Source organism: Orcinus orca, chromosome 1, assembly GCF_937001465.1.
Source record: "Orcinus orca chromosome 1, mOrcOrc1.1, whole genome shotgun sequence".
NCBI classification, from domain to species: Eukaryota; Metazoa; Chordata; class Mammalia; order Artiodactyla; family Delphinidae; genus Orcinus; species Orcinus orca.
In genome coordinates, this window is record NC_064559.1 from 174,540,289 (window position 1) to 174,553,994 (window position 13,706).

At 40.4% G+C, this 13,706-nt stretch overlaps 1 protein-coding gene across 2 annotated transcripts; it reads right to left on the minus strand.

Annotated features, from left to right (window-relative positions):
• Positions 1-6,278: 6,278 nt before the first annotated feature.
• Positions 6,279-13,691, minus strand: LOC101279534 (cytochrome b-c1 complex subunit 6, mitochondrial). 2 transcript variants are annotated; one of them, XM_012539064.3, is made up of 5 exons: positions 13,350-13,468; positions 10,109-10,135; positions 9,483-9,630; positions 9,210-9,368; positions 6,279-6,500 (listed from the first exon to the last, which is right to left on the minus strand). In XM_012539064.3, the coding sequence occupies exons 3-5, from the start codon at positions 9,543-9,545 to the stop codon at positions 6,468-6,470; spliced, it is 255 nt and encodes an 84-aa protein (XP_012394518.1). In that variant the 5' UTR covers positions 9,546-9,630; positions 10,109-10,135; positions 13,350-13,468; the 3' UTR covers positions 6,279-6,467. The 2 variants fall into 2 exon arrangements, with proteins under 2 accessions (XP_012394518.1, XP_004285812.1); XM_004285764.2 differs by lacking the exon at positions 9,483-9,630 and having other exon boundaries at positions 13,350-13,691.
• Between the last annotated feature and the right edge of the window lie 15 nt (positions 13,692-13,706).

Consider the following 13,706-nt stretch of genomic DNA (forward strand, 5'->3'; position numbering starts at 1 on the left):
GCAAGCAGGGGCTACTCTTCGTTGCGGTGTGCAGGCTTCTCATTGCGGTGACTTCTCTTGTTGTGGAGCACGGGCTCTAGACATGCAGGCTTCTGTAGTTGTGGCACTCGAGCTCAGTAGTTGTGGCTTGTGGGCTCTAGAGCACAGGCTCAGTAGTTGTGGTGCACAGGCTTAGTTGCTCCGCGGCATGTGGGATCCTCCTGGACCAGGCCTCAAACACATGTCCCCTGCATTGGCAGGCGGATTCTTAACCACTGTGCCACCAGGGAAGTCCCTGTAATACATATTTTCTGTTTAAGATTTTCATCACTGGTTTTCAAAAAGTTGAAAATAAGTGACTTGTTGTGGTTTCTTTTGTGTTTATTCAGGTTGGGGTCTGTTGAGCTTCTGGGAACTGTGGATTTATAATTTTCATCAAATTTGGAAAATTTTAATCATTACTGCTTCAAATATTTGTTCTCTTCCCTCCACTAACCCCCTCCCTCTCTTTCTCTCTTTCCTGGGCCATTTGATATTGTCCCTCAGCTTACTTTTCCTTTGGTCATTTAGTTTTATTATTATTATTATTATTATTATTTATTTATTTTTATTTTTGGCTGCGTTGGGTCTTCGTTGCTGTGTGCAGGCTTTCTCTAGTTGCAGCGAACGGGGGCTACTCTTGGTTGCAGTGCACGGGCTTCTCATTGTGGTGGCTTCTCTTGTTGCGGAGCACGGGCTCTAGGTGTGTGGCCTTCAGTAGTTGTGGCATGTGGGCTCAGTAGTTGTGGCTCGAGGGCTCTAGAGCGCAGGCTCAGTACTTGTGGCACACGGGCTTAATTGCTCCACGGCATGTGGGATCTTCCCGGGCCAGGGCTCGAACCTGTGTCCCTTGCATTGGCAGGCAGATTCTTAACCACTGCACCACCAGGGAAATCCCTGTTCATTTATTTTTAATGTTTTTTTCTCCTGTTCTTCAGTTTTTATAGTTTCTGTTCTGTTTTATAGTTTCTGTTCTGTCTTCAAGAACATTCCAGTACACTAATTTTTTCTTCTTTATCAGTGACTAATCTTTTGTTAATCTTGTCCAATGAATTTTTTATTTCAGATACTGTATTTTTAAGCTTTAGAAATTCTATTTGATTCATTTTTATATTTTCTACTTCTCATTATGTTGATTGCCATTAAATCCTTGAGCATATTTGTCATAGCAATTTCAATGTCCTCGTCTACTATTTTATCATCTCTGTCGTTCTGGGTCTGTTTACTTACTTTTTTTATTTTTCATTGAAGTATAATTGATTTACAATGTTGTGTTAGTTTCAGGTGTATAGCACTATGAGTCATATATATATTTATATATATATATATACACACACACACACAAATATATATATATTCTTTTTCAGATTCTTTTCCCTTATAGGTTATTACAAAATACTGAGTATAGTTCCCTGTGCTATACAGTACGTCCTTGTTGGTTATCTATTTTATATATAGTGGTGTGTACATGTTAATCCCAAACTCCTAATTTATCCCTCCCCCTCTTTGGTAACCGCTCCCCTTTGGTAACCATAAGTTTGTTTTCTATGTTTGTGGGTCTATTTCTGTTTCGTAAATAAGTTCATTTGTATCTCTCTTTTTTTTTTTTTTAGATTTCACATATAAGCGATATCACATATTTGTCTTTGTCTGTCTTACTTCATTTAGTATGATAATCTCTAGGTCTATCCATGTTGCTGCAAATGGCATTATTTCATTCTTTTTTGTGGCTGAGTAATATTCTATTGTATATATATATATACCACATTTTCTTTATCCATTCACTTGTCCATGGACATTTAGGTTACTTCCATGTCTTGGCTATTGTAAATATTGCTGCAGTGAACACTGAGGTGCATGTATCTTTTTGAATTATAGTTTCCGGGACTTCCCTGGTGGCACAGTGGTTAAGAATCCGCCTGCCAATGCAGGGCACACAGGTTGAGCCCTGGTCTGGGAAGATCCCACGTGCCGCGGAGCAACTAAGCCCATGCGCCGCAACTACTGAGCCCACGTGCCACAACTACTGAAGCCCATGCACCTAGAGCCCGTGCTCCACAAGAGAAGCCCTGCTCGCCACAACTAGAGAAAGCCTGCATGCAGCAACAAAGACCCAACGCAGCCAGAAATAAAATATAAATGAATTATAGTTTTCTCCAGCTATATGCCCAGGAGTCTGTTTATTGACTATTTTTTTCCTGGTCACATTTACCTGCTTCTTTGCATGTCAAGCAGTTTTTTTTACTGAGTGCTTGGTATTGTGAAATTAACATTGTTAAAGGCTGGATTTTGTTGTCTTCTTTAAAATGTCTTGGAGTTTGTTCTGACAGGCAGTCAGGGTTTTGTTTGTTTGTTTGTTTGTGAATCAGCTTGATCCTTTTAAGGTTCCTTTTTTTAAGATTAGTTATAGCCTATCTTGAGTAGCCTCTCTCTATGGCTAGTTTTAGCCCTACTGCTGAGGTGCAAGTTCAACAGGAATTCTAGCTGGTCAAACTCAAACATCTCGGGGACTTCCCTGTGGCACAGTGGTTAGGAGTCTGTCTGCCAATGCAGGGGTCACAGGTTCGATCCCTGGTCTGGAAGGATCCCACATGCCGCAGAGCAACTAAGCCCACAAACCACAACTGCTGAGCCCGCCAGCCACAACTACTGAAGCCCGCGCGCCTAGAGCCCGTGGTCCGGAACAAGAGAAGCCACCACAATGAGAAGCCCGCCCACCACAACAAAGAGTAGCCCCCGCTCCCCACAACTAGAGAAAGCCCATGTGCAGCAAGGAAAACGCAACGCAGCCAAAAATAAATAGAATTACAAAAAAAAAAAACCCCCAAAAAAACACCTCAAACATCTCCTAACCCTCTGCTTACAGCTTTGGGAATTATTCAGTTTACAGCTACCCAGTAGTCCTTTGCCTGGCTACATGGAGTTTCATTCTATTCATTTGCAGCTTAGTATTCAGCAACAGACTTAAGCATCCTCTAAGGAGAATTCAGAGCTTTCTCTGGTAATTCCCTCCTCTTTATGATAAAACTAGCAACACTTTGCTAAATATTCGCTAAAATCTGAGTAATGAGTTTAGGGCTGTTCACTGTAAAATTTCAGCTTTGCTGTATGTTTGAAAATTTAATAGATGTTTGAAAATGATCAGATTACATACAACAAATATAATAGCACCATGTATATAGGTATTTGTGAGGATTATACATCACCGTGAAATGGGTTCTAAGTCAGAAATGGCTGGAAAATGCTGGCCATCCCTGTAGTTAGGACAATAGGTTGAAAGAGCTTCTAGTTAAAGTGGCCCTTTGCCCCATTTTTACAAACATAATCCTTCAGATTCTCAGACGTTCCATTGCCATGTTTGCCTATGAAGCCTCAGTCTTGCAGGCTATATTGAATATCAGTATGCTGATTACTTCTGAAGCACAAGGCTCTCACTTCTGGCATGGCTCACTTTCTGTGTATGACTGTTTACATATAGGTCTTTCTCATGTGCAACCAGAGATTGCAAACTAGTGAGCCAAAGCCAGCCCATAGATGTGTTTTATTTGGCCTAATGCTTTCAAAAAGTTGGTTGTCCACATTTAAAAATTGGGAGATTTCACATAAAACAATTGATCTGGCAACAGTGGCTGTGCATTTCCACATAGCAACAGTTGACTGCAGTGAAAAGGCAATTTTCCGATGTCTGCTGGGACTGCTTCCCTCAGTTATCACTCAGGTAGTTGTTTGCAACTCCTAGTCCTCAGCTGTCTAATATGATAACCACTAGCCACACAAGACTACTGAATATAAATTAATTCAAATTTAATTATAATTAAAATTTAAAACTCAGTACCTCAGTCTCATTAGCCACATTAGCATATTGGACAATACAGAATAGAACTTTGCCATCATTGCACACTGTTCTATTGGAGAGTGCTGACCTAGCCTGTCTCCCCAGTTGGAACAGGCAACATTTTTCCTATCCCTTGGGCAACATACCTTATTAGTAATACTTCGGAGCCTCATCACTATTTACTGTTTTTATGGGGAAATATGCCATGTCCTAACACTAGACATAAGCTTATGGATGGCTCACAGCACTAGCTGTTGCTTTAAGTCTGAAACTGGCCTCTGTTCTACACATTTGGAACTTATTGTGGTTTATTTTTAATAATTTCAAACTTTAACATTGATACAGCATTGACATCTTTCAGACTCCATTTAAGTTTTAACCAATTGTCTCAATAATCCTTAACAACAAAAGGATCCAGTTTAGAATCACATGTTGCATGTCTTGTCTCCTATCTGAAATGGTTCTGCAGTCTTTCCTTGACTGTCACGCCCTTGACACAAGTTAAGAATTATTTTGTACAGTGAACAATTTTATAGAATGTCCCTCAATTTGATTTATCTGGTTGGATTCATCTAATCTATTTCTCGCAGAAATCCCAATGATACTGTGTTCTTCCTATATTATTTGTCCCATTATTGGTGATCCCAGCTTTCATCTAAGCTGTCTGCGTGTCTTCTACAGTGTACTTTCTTCTTTTGTAATTAGTATGTATCCCCTTCTCACCAAACTTTCAGTTGATTCATTTATTAGTATGGCTCATGGATCTGTTTTATTCAGTGAGTTATAATCCAGTACTTTCATTATATATTTTGATGCTCAAATCGTCCCAGATTTGGCTATACTCTTGATATATCCCTATCATTCTTTGAGCACTTCCTTCTTTCTGGAACAAATGTTCAGGCTCATCTTATACTTTCCCCATCCCAGCCCTGGAATCACCCATTTCTCCAACAAGCCCTGGTTCCTTTTACTGGAGAATGAAGCCCTTTGTGGGCCAAGGTAGGGAATGTATATATTCCCTACATATACAAATTGGCATCTGTATTTACTAAAATTGAAACCTGTATTTATTTAGTTCATACAAATAACACTGCAGGCTTCATTCTGGTTTTATCCTTTTCAATATTTGTAACTCCATTCTCTGCTAGCTCTCATTATCTTCAATATATTTACTTATTGGATCAATTCCCCGTGTATGTATGTAACAAATCTTCCATTGTCAGCACCGCCTAGCCAGGCGCTCTTTTCTCACCCTGCTTTGACTCAACTACCCCTCTCCCCTCCCCCTTAAAAAAAATTTTTTTTTAAAATAAATTTATTTATTTTGGCTGCGTTCAGTCTTCATTGCTGTGCGCAGGCTTTCTCTAGTTGTGGTGAGCGGGGGCTACTCTTCGTTGCGGTGTGTGGGCTTCTCATTGCCGTGGCTTCTCTTGTTGCGGAGCACAGGCTCTAGGCACACGGGCTTCAGTAGCTGTGGCACACAGGCCTAGAGCACAGGCTCAGTAGTTGTGGCGCACGGGCTTAGCTGCTCCACGGCACGTGGGATCTTCCTGGACCAGGGCTCGAACCTGTGTCCCCTGCATTGGCAGGTGGATTCTTAACCACTGTGCTACCAGGGAAGCCCCCCAAAAAAATATTTTTAAAGAAAAGCAATCTTGGGGATTTCCCTGGTGGTCCAGTGGTTAAGACTCTGTGCTCCCAATGCAGGGGGCGCAGGTTCAATCCCTGGTACAGGACCAAAGATCCCACATGCCTCATGGTGCAGCCAAAAAATGAAATGAAATGAACCATCTACAGATTTCAAATAATAAAAAAGAAAAAGGGGAAGGGGAAGGGGAAGGGGAAGGGGAAGGGAAAGGGGAAGGGGAAGGGGAAGGGGAAGGGGAAGGGGAAGGGGAAGGGGAAGGGGAGGGGAGGGGAGAAAGAAGGAAGAAAAGCAAACTTGTTGGACACTGAGACCAAAAACTGTCAAAAGACACTTTTGAGATAAAAGAAACATTCATATGAACTGAGTATTTAATGATATTAAGCAATTACTGTTAATTTAAAGTGTGATAATGGCATCAAGGTTAAATTTTTATAAGTCCTTATCACTGAGAGATATACTTGCTAGGTAATGGGTACATGGGGGTTAATTATTATTCTGTCTATTCTTATGCTTGAAAATTTTAAATTAAAAAAAAAGGACAGAGGGCTTCCCTGGTGGTGCAGTGGTTGAGAGTCCGCCTGCTGATGCAGGGGACATGGGTTTGTGCCCTGGTCCGGGAAGATCCCACATGCCGCGGAGCGGCTGGGCCTGTGAGCCATGGCTGCTGAGCCTGCGCGTCCAGAGCCTGTGCTCCACAATGGGAGAGGCCACAACAGTGAGAGGCCCGCATAACGCAAAAAAAAAAAAAAAAAAAAAAAAAAAGGACAGAAGGCAAGATTGCTGATCACTGGACTTTATTAAGATGGAATCATTGATAATTACACAGAAGCTACCTGCCTAAGCCAAAAATCCTTGAGGTTCACATGAACTTAGTTACACAAATAAGAAACAAATGGCATGTTCAAAACCATAAGGAAATATCCCGAAGCCCGGGTGATGAAGGCTGAGGTGAACGAATCTGCACATTTACTTCAAGCTGTTAAAGAGTTTGTGGGCCACCTGGATGGAAAGAAAAGGATGTCATCAACTCGTATCTCTAATGTCCTGAGTTACAAGGGCCTTCATAACCTCGAACAGTACTGCCTCTCCTCCCACCACTTGCCTTCTGACACCCCCACACCCTTCGTGAGCCCTAGTGAACTCCCTTCGATTACCTGACTCCTAGCTCCCTTCTAACCAGAACTCTCTTTCTCACTTTTTCATCTTTTAATTTTCCTTCAAAATCTAAACTTACATGTTATTTCCTGCAAGCTGTCTCTTAACAAGCTCCTGTCCCTCCTGTCTTCCCCACAGAAACTTATGCCTCCCATATCACAGCGCTTATTAATTCAACAAATATTTATAAAACATCTACTATATGCCAGATACTGTTCTAGGTGCTGAGTGAGCCACAACGGTAAACAAGACAATATCTCTGTCTCCTCTGGAACTTAGAGAACAATGAGAAAGATAATATATATATACTTTGATAGTGATAAATGCTATGAGGAAAATAAAATAGGGGCAGGGGGAGGGAATAGCAACTTTAAATAGAAGGGTCAGTAAAGGCTATCCTGAGGTTACACCCAAGAGATTTACCAGTTTACTAACCGTTCTACTTCTGTCTCTGCTGGCTTATAACTCAGTGTAGAACGGGACTATGCTTGTCTCATTCCCAGATCTTAACCTAGTGTTGCCTCATAAAAGTATTATAATAATATAACATTTACCATTTTAGCCATTTTAAACTATCCATTTCTGTGGCATTAAGTAATTCACATTGTCCTGCAACCATCAACTTCCAGAACTTTTTCATTTTTCCCAACTGAAACTCCGTACCCATTAAATAATAATTCCCATTTCCCCCTCCCTCCAACCCCTGGCAACTACTATTCAATTTTCTGTCTCAATCAATCTGACTACTCTAGATGCCTCATATAAATGGAATGATATTTGTTCTTTTGTGTTTGGTTTATTTCACTTAGCATGTTTTCAAGGTTCACCCATGTTATAGCATGTGTCGTTTCCTTCCATTTTAAGGCTCAATAATATTCCATTATATGTGTATACCACATTTTGTTTATCCATCCCACCAATGGACACTTGGGTTGCACCCACCTTTTGGCTATTGTGAATGCTATGAATATGAACATGTATGCACAAATATCTATTCAAGTCCCTGAACAGAGTCTCAATTCTTTTGGGTGTAAACCAAGAAGTGGAATTGCTGGATCATATGGTACTATGTTTAATTTTTTGAGTAAAGTACTTATTTCTTTTTATTGCCAAATAATATTCCTTTATATGGATAAATCACATTTTATATATCCATTTATCAGTTGTTTTGTTTCCAATTGTGGCTATTACGAATAATGCTTCTATGAATATCTGTATATAAGTTTGTGTAGAGATGTTTTCATTTCTCTTGGGTATGTAACTACAAGTGGAATTGCCGGGTCATATGTTAACTCTACGTTTAACCTTCTGAAGAACTGCCAGACTTTTCCATAGGGCTGTACCAATTTACATTCCCATAAGCAGTGTATAGGAGGTTTCCAGTTTTTCCACATCACCAACACATTTTTCTTCATGATATGGAGAATTGTATATAAATGTTCCCTCTTTCCACTAAAATCATGTTGAAAAAAAAGTTGTATGAATAATTATATATAAACCAGAGGATGGATAAAATATGAATATATATCAATGGAAAAGAATATAATGCCTCTTCATAATATTTTACATGTACATGTGTTTATTATGATTTCATTTTTGTTTAAAAATCTGCTAGTATATACCAGAAAATGTGGTAATCTCTAGACAGTATGATTTCAGTTGGATTTTTGTCTTTATAAAAAAAAATTTCCAGGGAATTCCCTGGTAGTCCAGTGGTTAGGACTCTGTGCTTCCACTGCAGGGGTCACAGGTTCAATCCCTGGTTGGAGAACTAAGATTCTGCAAGCCACGTGGTGCAGCCAGAAAAAAAAACAAACAAAAATAATTTTTTCCTTAACTATCACAATGTGTTTAATATGAGCCTGTGTATGAGTATGTGTACATGTACATTTGTGTGTTTGCATTGTATATTATAGAATTAAAACAAAATACCTAAATTGGGATTGCTGAAGCATAAATTATGGAAGTTGCCTGAGTGGAGATCATTAACTATTTTACTAGTTATTTAAACTATTAAACTATAACTAGTGGGGAGTTTATTGATTTATTGACCCCCTTCACCCATTTCTCCCTATCTTTTTGATTATAGCCATCCTTGAGGTATGAAGTGGTATCTCATTGTGGTTTTGATTTGCATTTCCCTAAGAGCGTTAAGCATCTTTTCATATGCTTATTAGCCACCCAATCAGTTTTAACATAAACAATCATATTGAACTTTGCCTACCCTGTAATTTATGAAAATACCTTACTGTTATATGTAAGGGAGTCAAACACAAGTTTACTTAAAAAAGCAAAACAAAACAAACAACTTTTGTACCAACTATTATGTACAAGACACACTGGAGGATATAAATTATTTTAAAGAGTAGACTTTCGTACTTAAAAATACAAAATCCAGTTTCCCCACTGTTTAGCAGTGTAAATTAGAACATCACTTCTCTTCTCTGAGCCTCAGTTTCAGCACTGTCCTGCCTCTAGGATGAAAAGGTGGTCAGCACCAAGTCTTCCCTGGCCACTATAAGCTTTCCCCTTCCTGACCTTAGGCTGACTTACACAGTGGTCCCTTGCATGCAAGAAGTCTAAGAGCTCCTCTGTGCAATCCTCTGTCTGTGACCTGGAGGATACACGCTCATCACAGAGCTCTAGCTGCTCCCGAGCCTTTACACATTTCTCCAGCTGCTCGCATTGCTCTCTCACTGTTGTTAGGGGATCCTGAATGAGAAACATACACACACACAGAAAACCAAAATGGGGGTTTTAGGAAACCCACAAACCATAAGCTTTGATTAATACAACCACCAAACCAAGGTGCTGCCTCTGAATTACCGTGCAGAAGGCCAGCTGGCAGAGCCACACTGCCGCCAGAAATGGCAGAATGGGGTCTCCCATTCAATTCTGATGCTAAGTAGTAGGGGAAAGTTTCACATTCCTGCCTTCCAGGGTTGCCAGTACGCACTGAAAGCCTCAGTCCTATCTGAAAAACAAGGTGGTAAAGGAAACCTGGCCAAACTTGAAGTAGATCTATAGGCGGCCTTACTTGTTAACACAGCATTTTGGGATATGTAATGTCTGTGAATTTCAATTCCCTTCGTCTGACAACCAGGCCTATGCACCCCAGCTGCCCAGCTAGAAGGGTAATGTTACATGGAGAAGGACAATCTAAGAAAGGTTCCTTCTAGAATTTTTATTAAACCACAGATAGCATATGATTGAGTACCAGGCCTTCAAGATGCTACTCTGCTCCCTGATACCATGACTGGAGAAGCCTCAAACCCAGAGAAGACTCAGCTTCCCAGGCCCACACGCCCCCCAAACACTGTACAGGAGGTATTAAAGGATTTTTCCACTCCCATTCTCTCTAAGGTGTCAAGACTCCTTAAATTGCCCTTAGAGTTTCATGAAACTCAAACTTTCTTTTACTGAGAAGGTTCCAAACCTGAGACAGCTCTTACCACTAATTCCTCCTCCTCCTCTTCTTCCTACAAAACGAAAACAAAATTAATGTCAGCAGCAATTTTATAATACATATATTCCCAATCATATTGATGTTGTAATCACTGAGAATAGACATTATTAATCTTTTTATATTTTCTGTATTTTATGATGATTTGATGTTTTAGGAGACGTGCTAATCCTGGAGACAGCCCCTCCCAGGACTGGCTAATTTCTAGAGTTAGCAAACAACTTGCCTGGGGGCACACATTTCCTAGCAAACCAACCAATCCAAAACCCTTCTCAACAACCACCTTTCTCTAACTCTCCTACACTAAACCAATTATTGCCCCTGCACTAATCACATCAGGGCTAAGTGTCAAACAAACAGCGACCAGCCCAAAGTCCACCACGAAATTATCCACTCTTAAACTTGCTAGAGCACACCTATCCTGCCTCACTCATTCCATTTTCCTTCTGCTCCTGATTGATCCAAGCACTTCCCCATGTGGCCCTGGGTGGTATGGCCTACCCCCTTCTCTTGGGAACTATAAGTAATAAACTCTTCTTTCAAAAACAGTTGTCTCATCTTAGTTATGCTTTGAAGAAGGGTGATAAATATTCTAGACAGGGCCACTTCAACTTTTTACCAATTATACAATTTAAATTATTTTTTAATAAATTATAAAGTAGTTTAAAGTAAAAAAAAAAAAAGTTGTCTCCATGCTTGTAACCTTATCCTACCTGATTAAAACAAGTCCTGGGTATATTTCAACAAGGACACACAATTTCACATTCATCAGCAACAAACTTAAGTGTGTACAACATTCTAATATTTATAAGCACTTTCATATCTGTAATGATTTGATTAATCACAACAGTCCCTTAAGGGGCTCCCAGTTTAGGAAAAACAAACACTAATTAAACATTTTCTGATATAGATTCAAGCTGTCATATTAAAACTGCCATATCAATTTTAATGTATAGATTTTACAAATACTATGTTATATGTAATACCTAACTGTATCTGTAGTGTATATGTAATATATTTATGCTCATTAAATGTTTTAATTTTTTCTGGAAAAAAAAAAGATTCAGGCTGTCAGATGTTCATATGGAATCTGCATAACTTAAGTATTTTATTCTAAATTCTGGTAGGTCCCAGTATTACCAGAAATAGCTAAATTTAATCCTCACACCCCAAACCAAGTTAGGAAGAAAGCTAACATTTTTTTTTTCCTAGGCTCTGAACTTGAATTGGGAACATGAAAATAGCCAGACCTAAACTCTACTTTAGCCAGAGCTTAACTAAAGATAGTTTCAGTCACTGCTTTTTGGCTTGCTGAGCTCCCAGGACACTAAGTAGATTAACAACATAAGTGCACCAAAGGTCTACGCAACTCCATTCACAAGCTTGAAAACATCAAGCCCTACCTGTTACTCCTGATTCAGGTGCACAACCTTCCAAGAGGAGCAGTGTAAAAAAAATTCCCCTTGGGAGCAACAGCATAGGCCTGAATCTGTGGCTTAGCACAGTCTGATCAGTAACTCAACCTGCCAAAAGTAAGGCATTTGCGTGACTGTGCATGCATGTGTCCACATTTGGGGGAAGGGAAAGAAAAGGTATACATACAGAAAAAAAGAACTAGCTCAGAGATCCTTCACTGTGTTTACAAAATTCCAATACAATCTGCCCCATTCTCTACCATGACCTTCAGTGAAGGGACCAAAGCTCATGAAAGCTGGGAGTGAGGGGTAGGGCAGGTTCAACTGTAACCCAGGCTATTTATTCTTACAATTAGCAAAGGTGTCTTCTAAACATGAAGATGTTACTTAGGAGGTAAAATTCTAGTTTTCCATTAAACAAGGTTTCTTAACCTTACTCTTTAAAAAAATTCATCCTGAATGAAGTTTTTCCAGAAAACTGAAACCACATTCTGCGTGAGTTAGAAACTGGAAATTAGCATCCTAGAAGCAAGACCTTTATATCCTTTCCCTATTAGCAATGCTACTACACTGATCATTTTATGTCTTTGATAATTTTCTGACAAAAGTATCATGGCATGTTTTGGGAAAACAAATCCAAATACAAGTCTGAATATAGACTACTTCATGTAAAACTTCATGTCAATGAGAAAAACCAAAGTCACACTACATAAAAAGATTCAATCTCCAAGAGGAACAGGTTCTTCATAACAAACTTCAGTTTTCTTATTTTAAAATTGACTACTTGTTTGCTTTCTTTTCCCTCATCTACTGCTGTGGTGAGCCCTACTTAACTTTCTGGTATACTTCCAGCTGAACTTCTTGAGGCTGGCTCCACTTCTTTCTGGTCCTCTTTCTCATAATAAGACTAGAAAAAATTATGGGATAAACTAGTTTCCAACTATTCTGAACCCACAGCTGTCGGGAAGTGACCAGAAAACAAAGAAAAGACAGGAAATATGATGGGAAACAAAAAACTAGCTGGCTTCTGTAAAACTGTGTAACACTGTGGCTAAGTCTTGGCTCTGGAACCATGCTGCTTGGGTTCAATTCCTGGCTCCAATATTTACTAGCTGTGTGTCCTCAGACAAGATATTTAACCTCTCTATGCTTGTTTCCTCATCTGTAAAATGGCAACATTAAGAGTACCTAATTCTTACCTCACAGGACTATTGTGTGGCTTAAATGATTTAGTACATACAAAGCACTTGGAATCGTTAAGCAGCCAATAAATTATTATTACATTGGCATTCTCAGTCAGGGAAAGAGCTCCCTCTTTTATCACAGAATTATACCGCACATCCCCACACTGTCCCCAAAGACACCTCCCCCTCCCTCCACCCAAAGAAAAAGAAAACACGTTTTCACAGAAACTAGCGTTAAGGCCAGCTGCCCGGAACCTCCACAGAAGATATGGCAGGATTCCCGACCCGAGCTGAGGCGAGGGCTGGGTTGGTCCGCTTGCTCCCAAACCCGACAAACTAGGGGCTCTGAACACCTGACTGACTAAAAACACAGGCACTGCTTTTACAAAAGTTTAGTCCACACAGCATTTTCGTTCTCGTTAAAACTTCACCACATTCATAGAATGGGCAAGCCAAGGCCCAGAGAAAACCTAGTCATCTACTTGCCCAAGGTCACTCGACGAACTCCTGGGAAGGGTTGGGGGAACCAGCTCTCCCGACCCTGCAAACCCTACGGGGGAAACGTTTTTTGGCGGGCTAGGTCCTGAGCCTCAGGGCTACGAAGAGGGTCGAGTCGCTCGCCCGGTCTTACCTCATTGGGATCTCCGGACCCAGTCAGCATCCCCTGCTCTTCCTCCAGCACCATGTCCGACTGCTGTTGTGGATTCAACACGAGCAGCAACAGCGGCACCTATTCCACTTCAGGATCAAGAAGGACTTGTAAGGGTCACTCAGCGGATATCCGGCGATCTGGCCGGAAGTGCGGCAGACTAGTCGTGGTCGCGAACACACGCTCCGATTGGCATGTACTACTGCTCAGAGGCAGGGAATGGGGGTAGCTGGTATTTGCACCAGAGGAGGATTTGCTAAGGAATTATCCCCTTAGTCATGCCAGACCAAAACATATTGACCCTTGGAATTTACTTGAAATTTTGGCTTCTAAGAGACT

Coding starts and splice junctions, on each gene's coding strand:
- LOC101279534 (XM_004285764.2), bottom strand. CDS start 13,403: ATGGTGCTGGAGGAAGAGCAGGGGATGCTGACTGGGTCCGGAGATCCC. Junction 9,369..10,108: donor AGGAGGAGGAGGAATTAGTG/GTAAGAGCTGTC, acceptor TTTCTCATTCAG/GATCCCCTAACAACAGTGAG. Junction 6,501..9,209: donor TGCATGCAAGGGACCACTGT/GTAAGTCAGCCT, acceptor CTTTCCATCCAG/GTGGCCCACAAACTCTTTAA.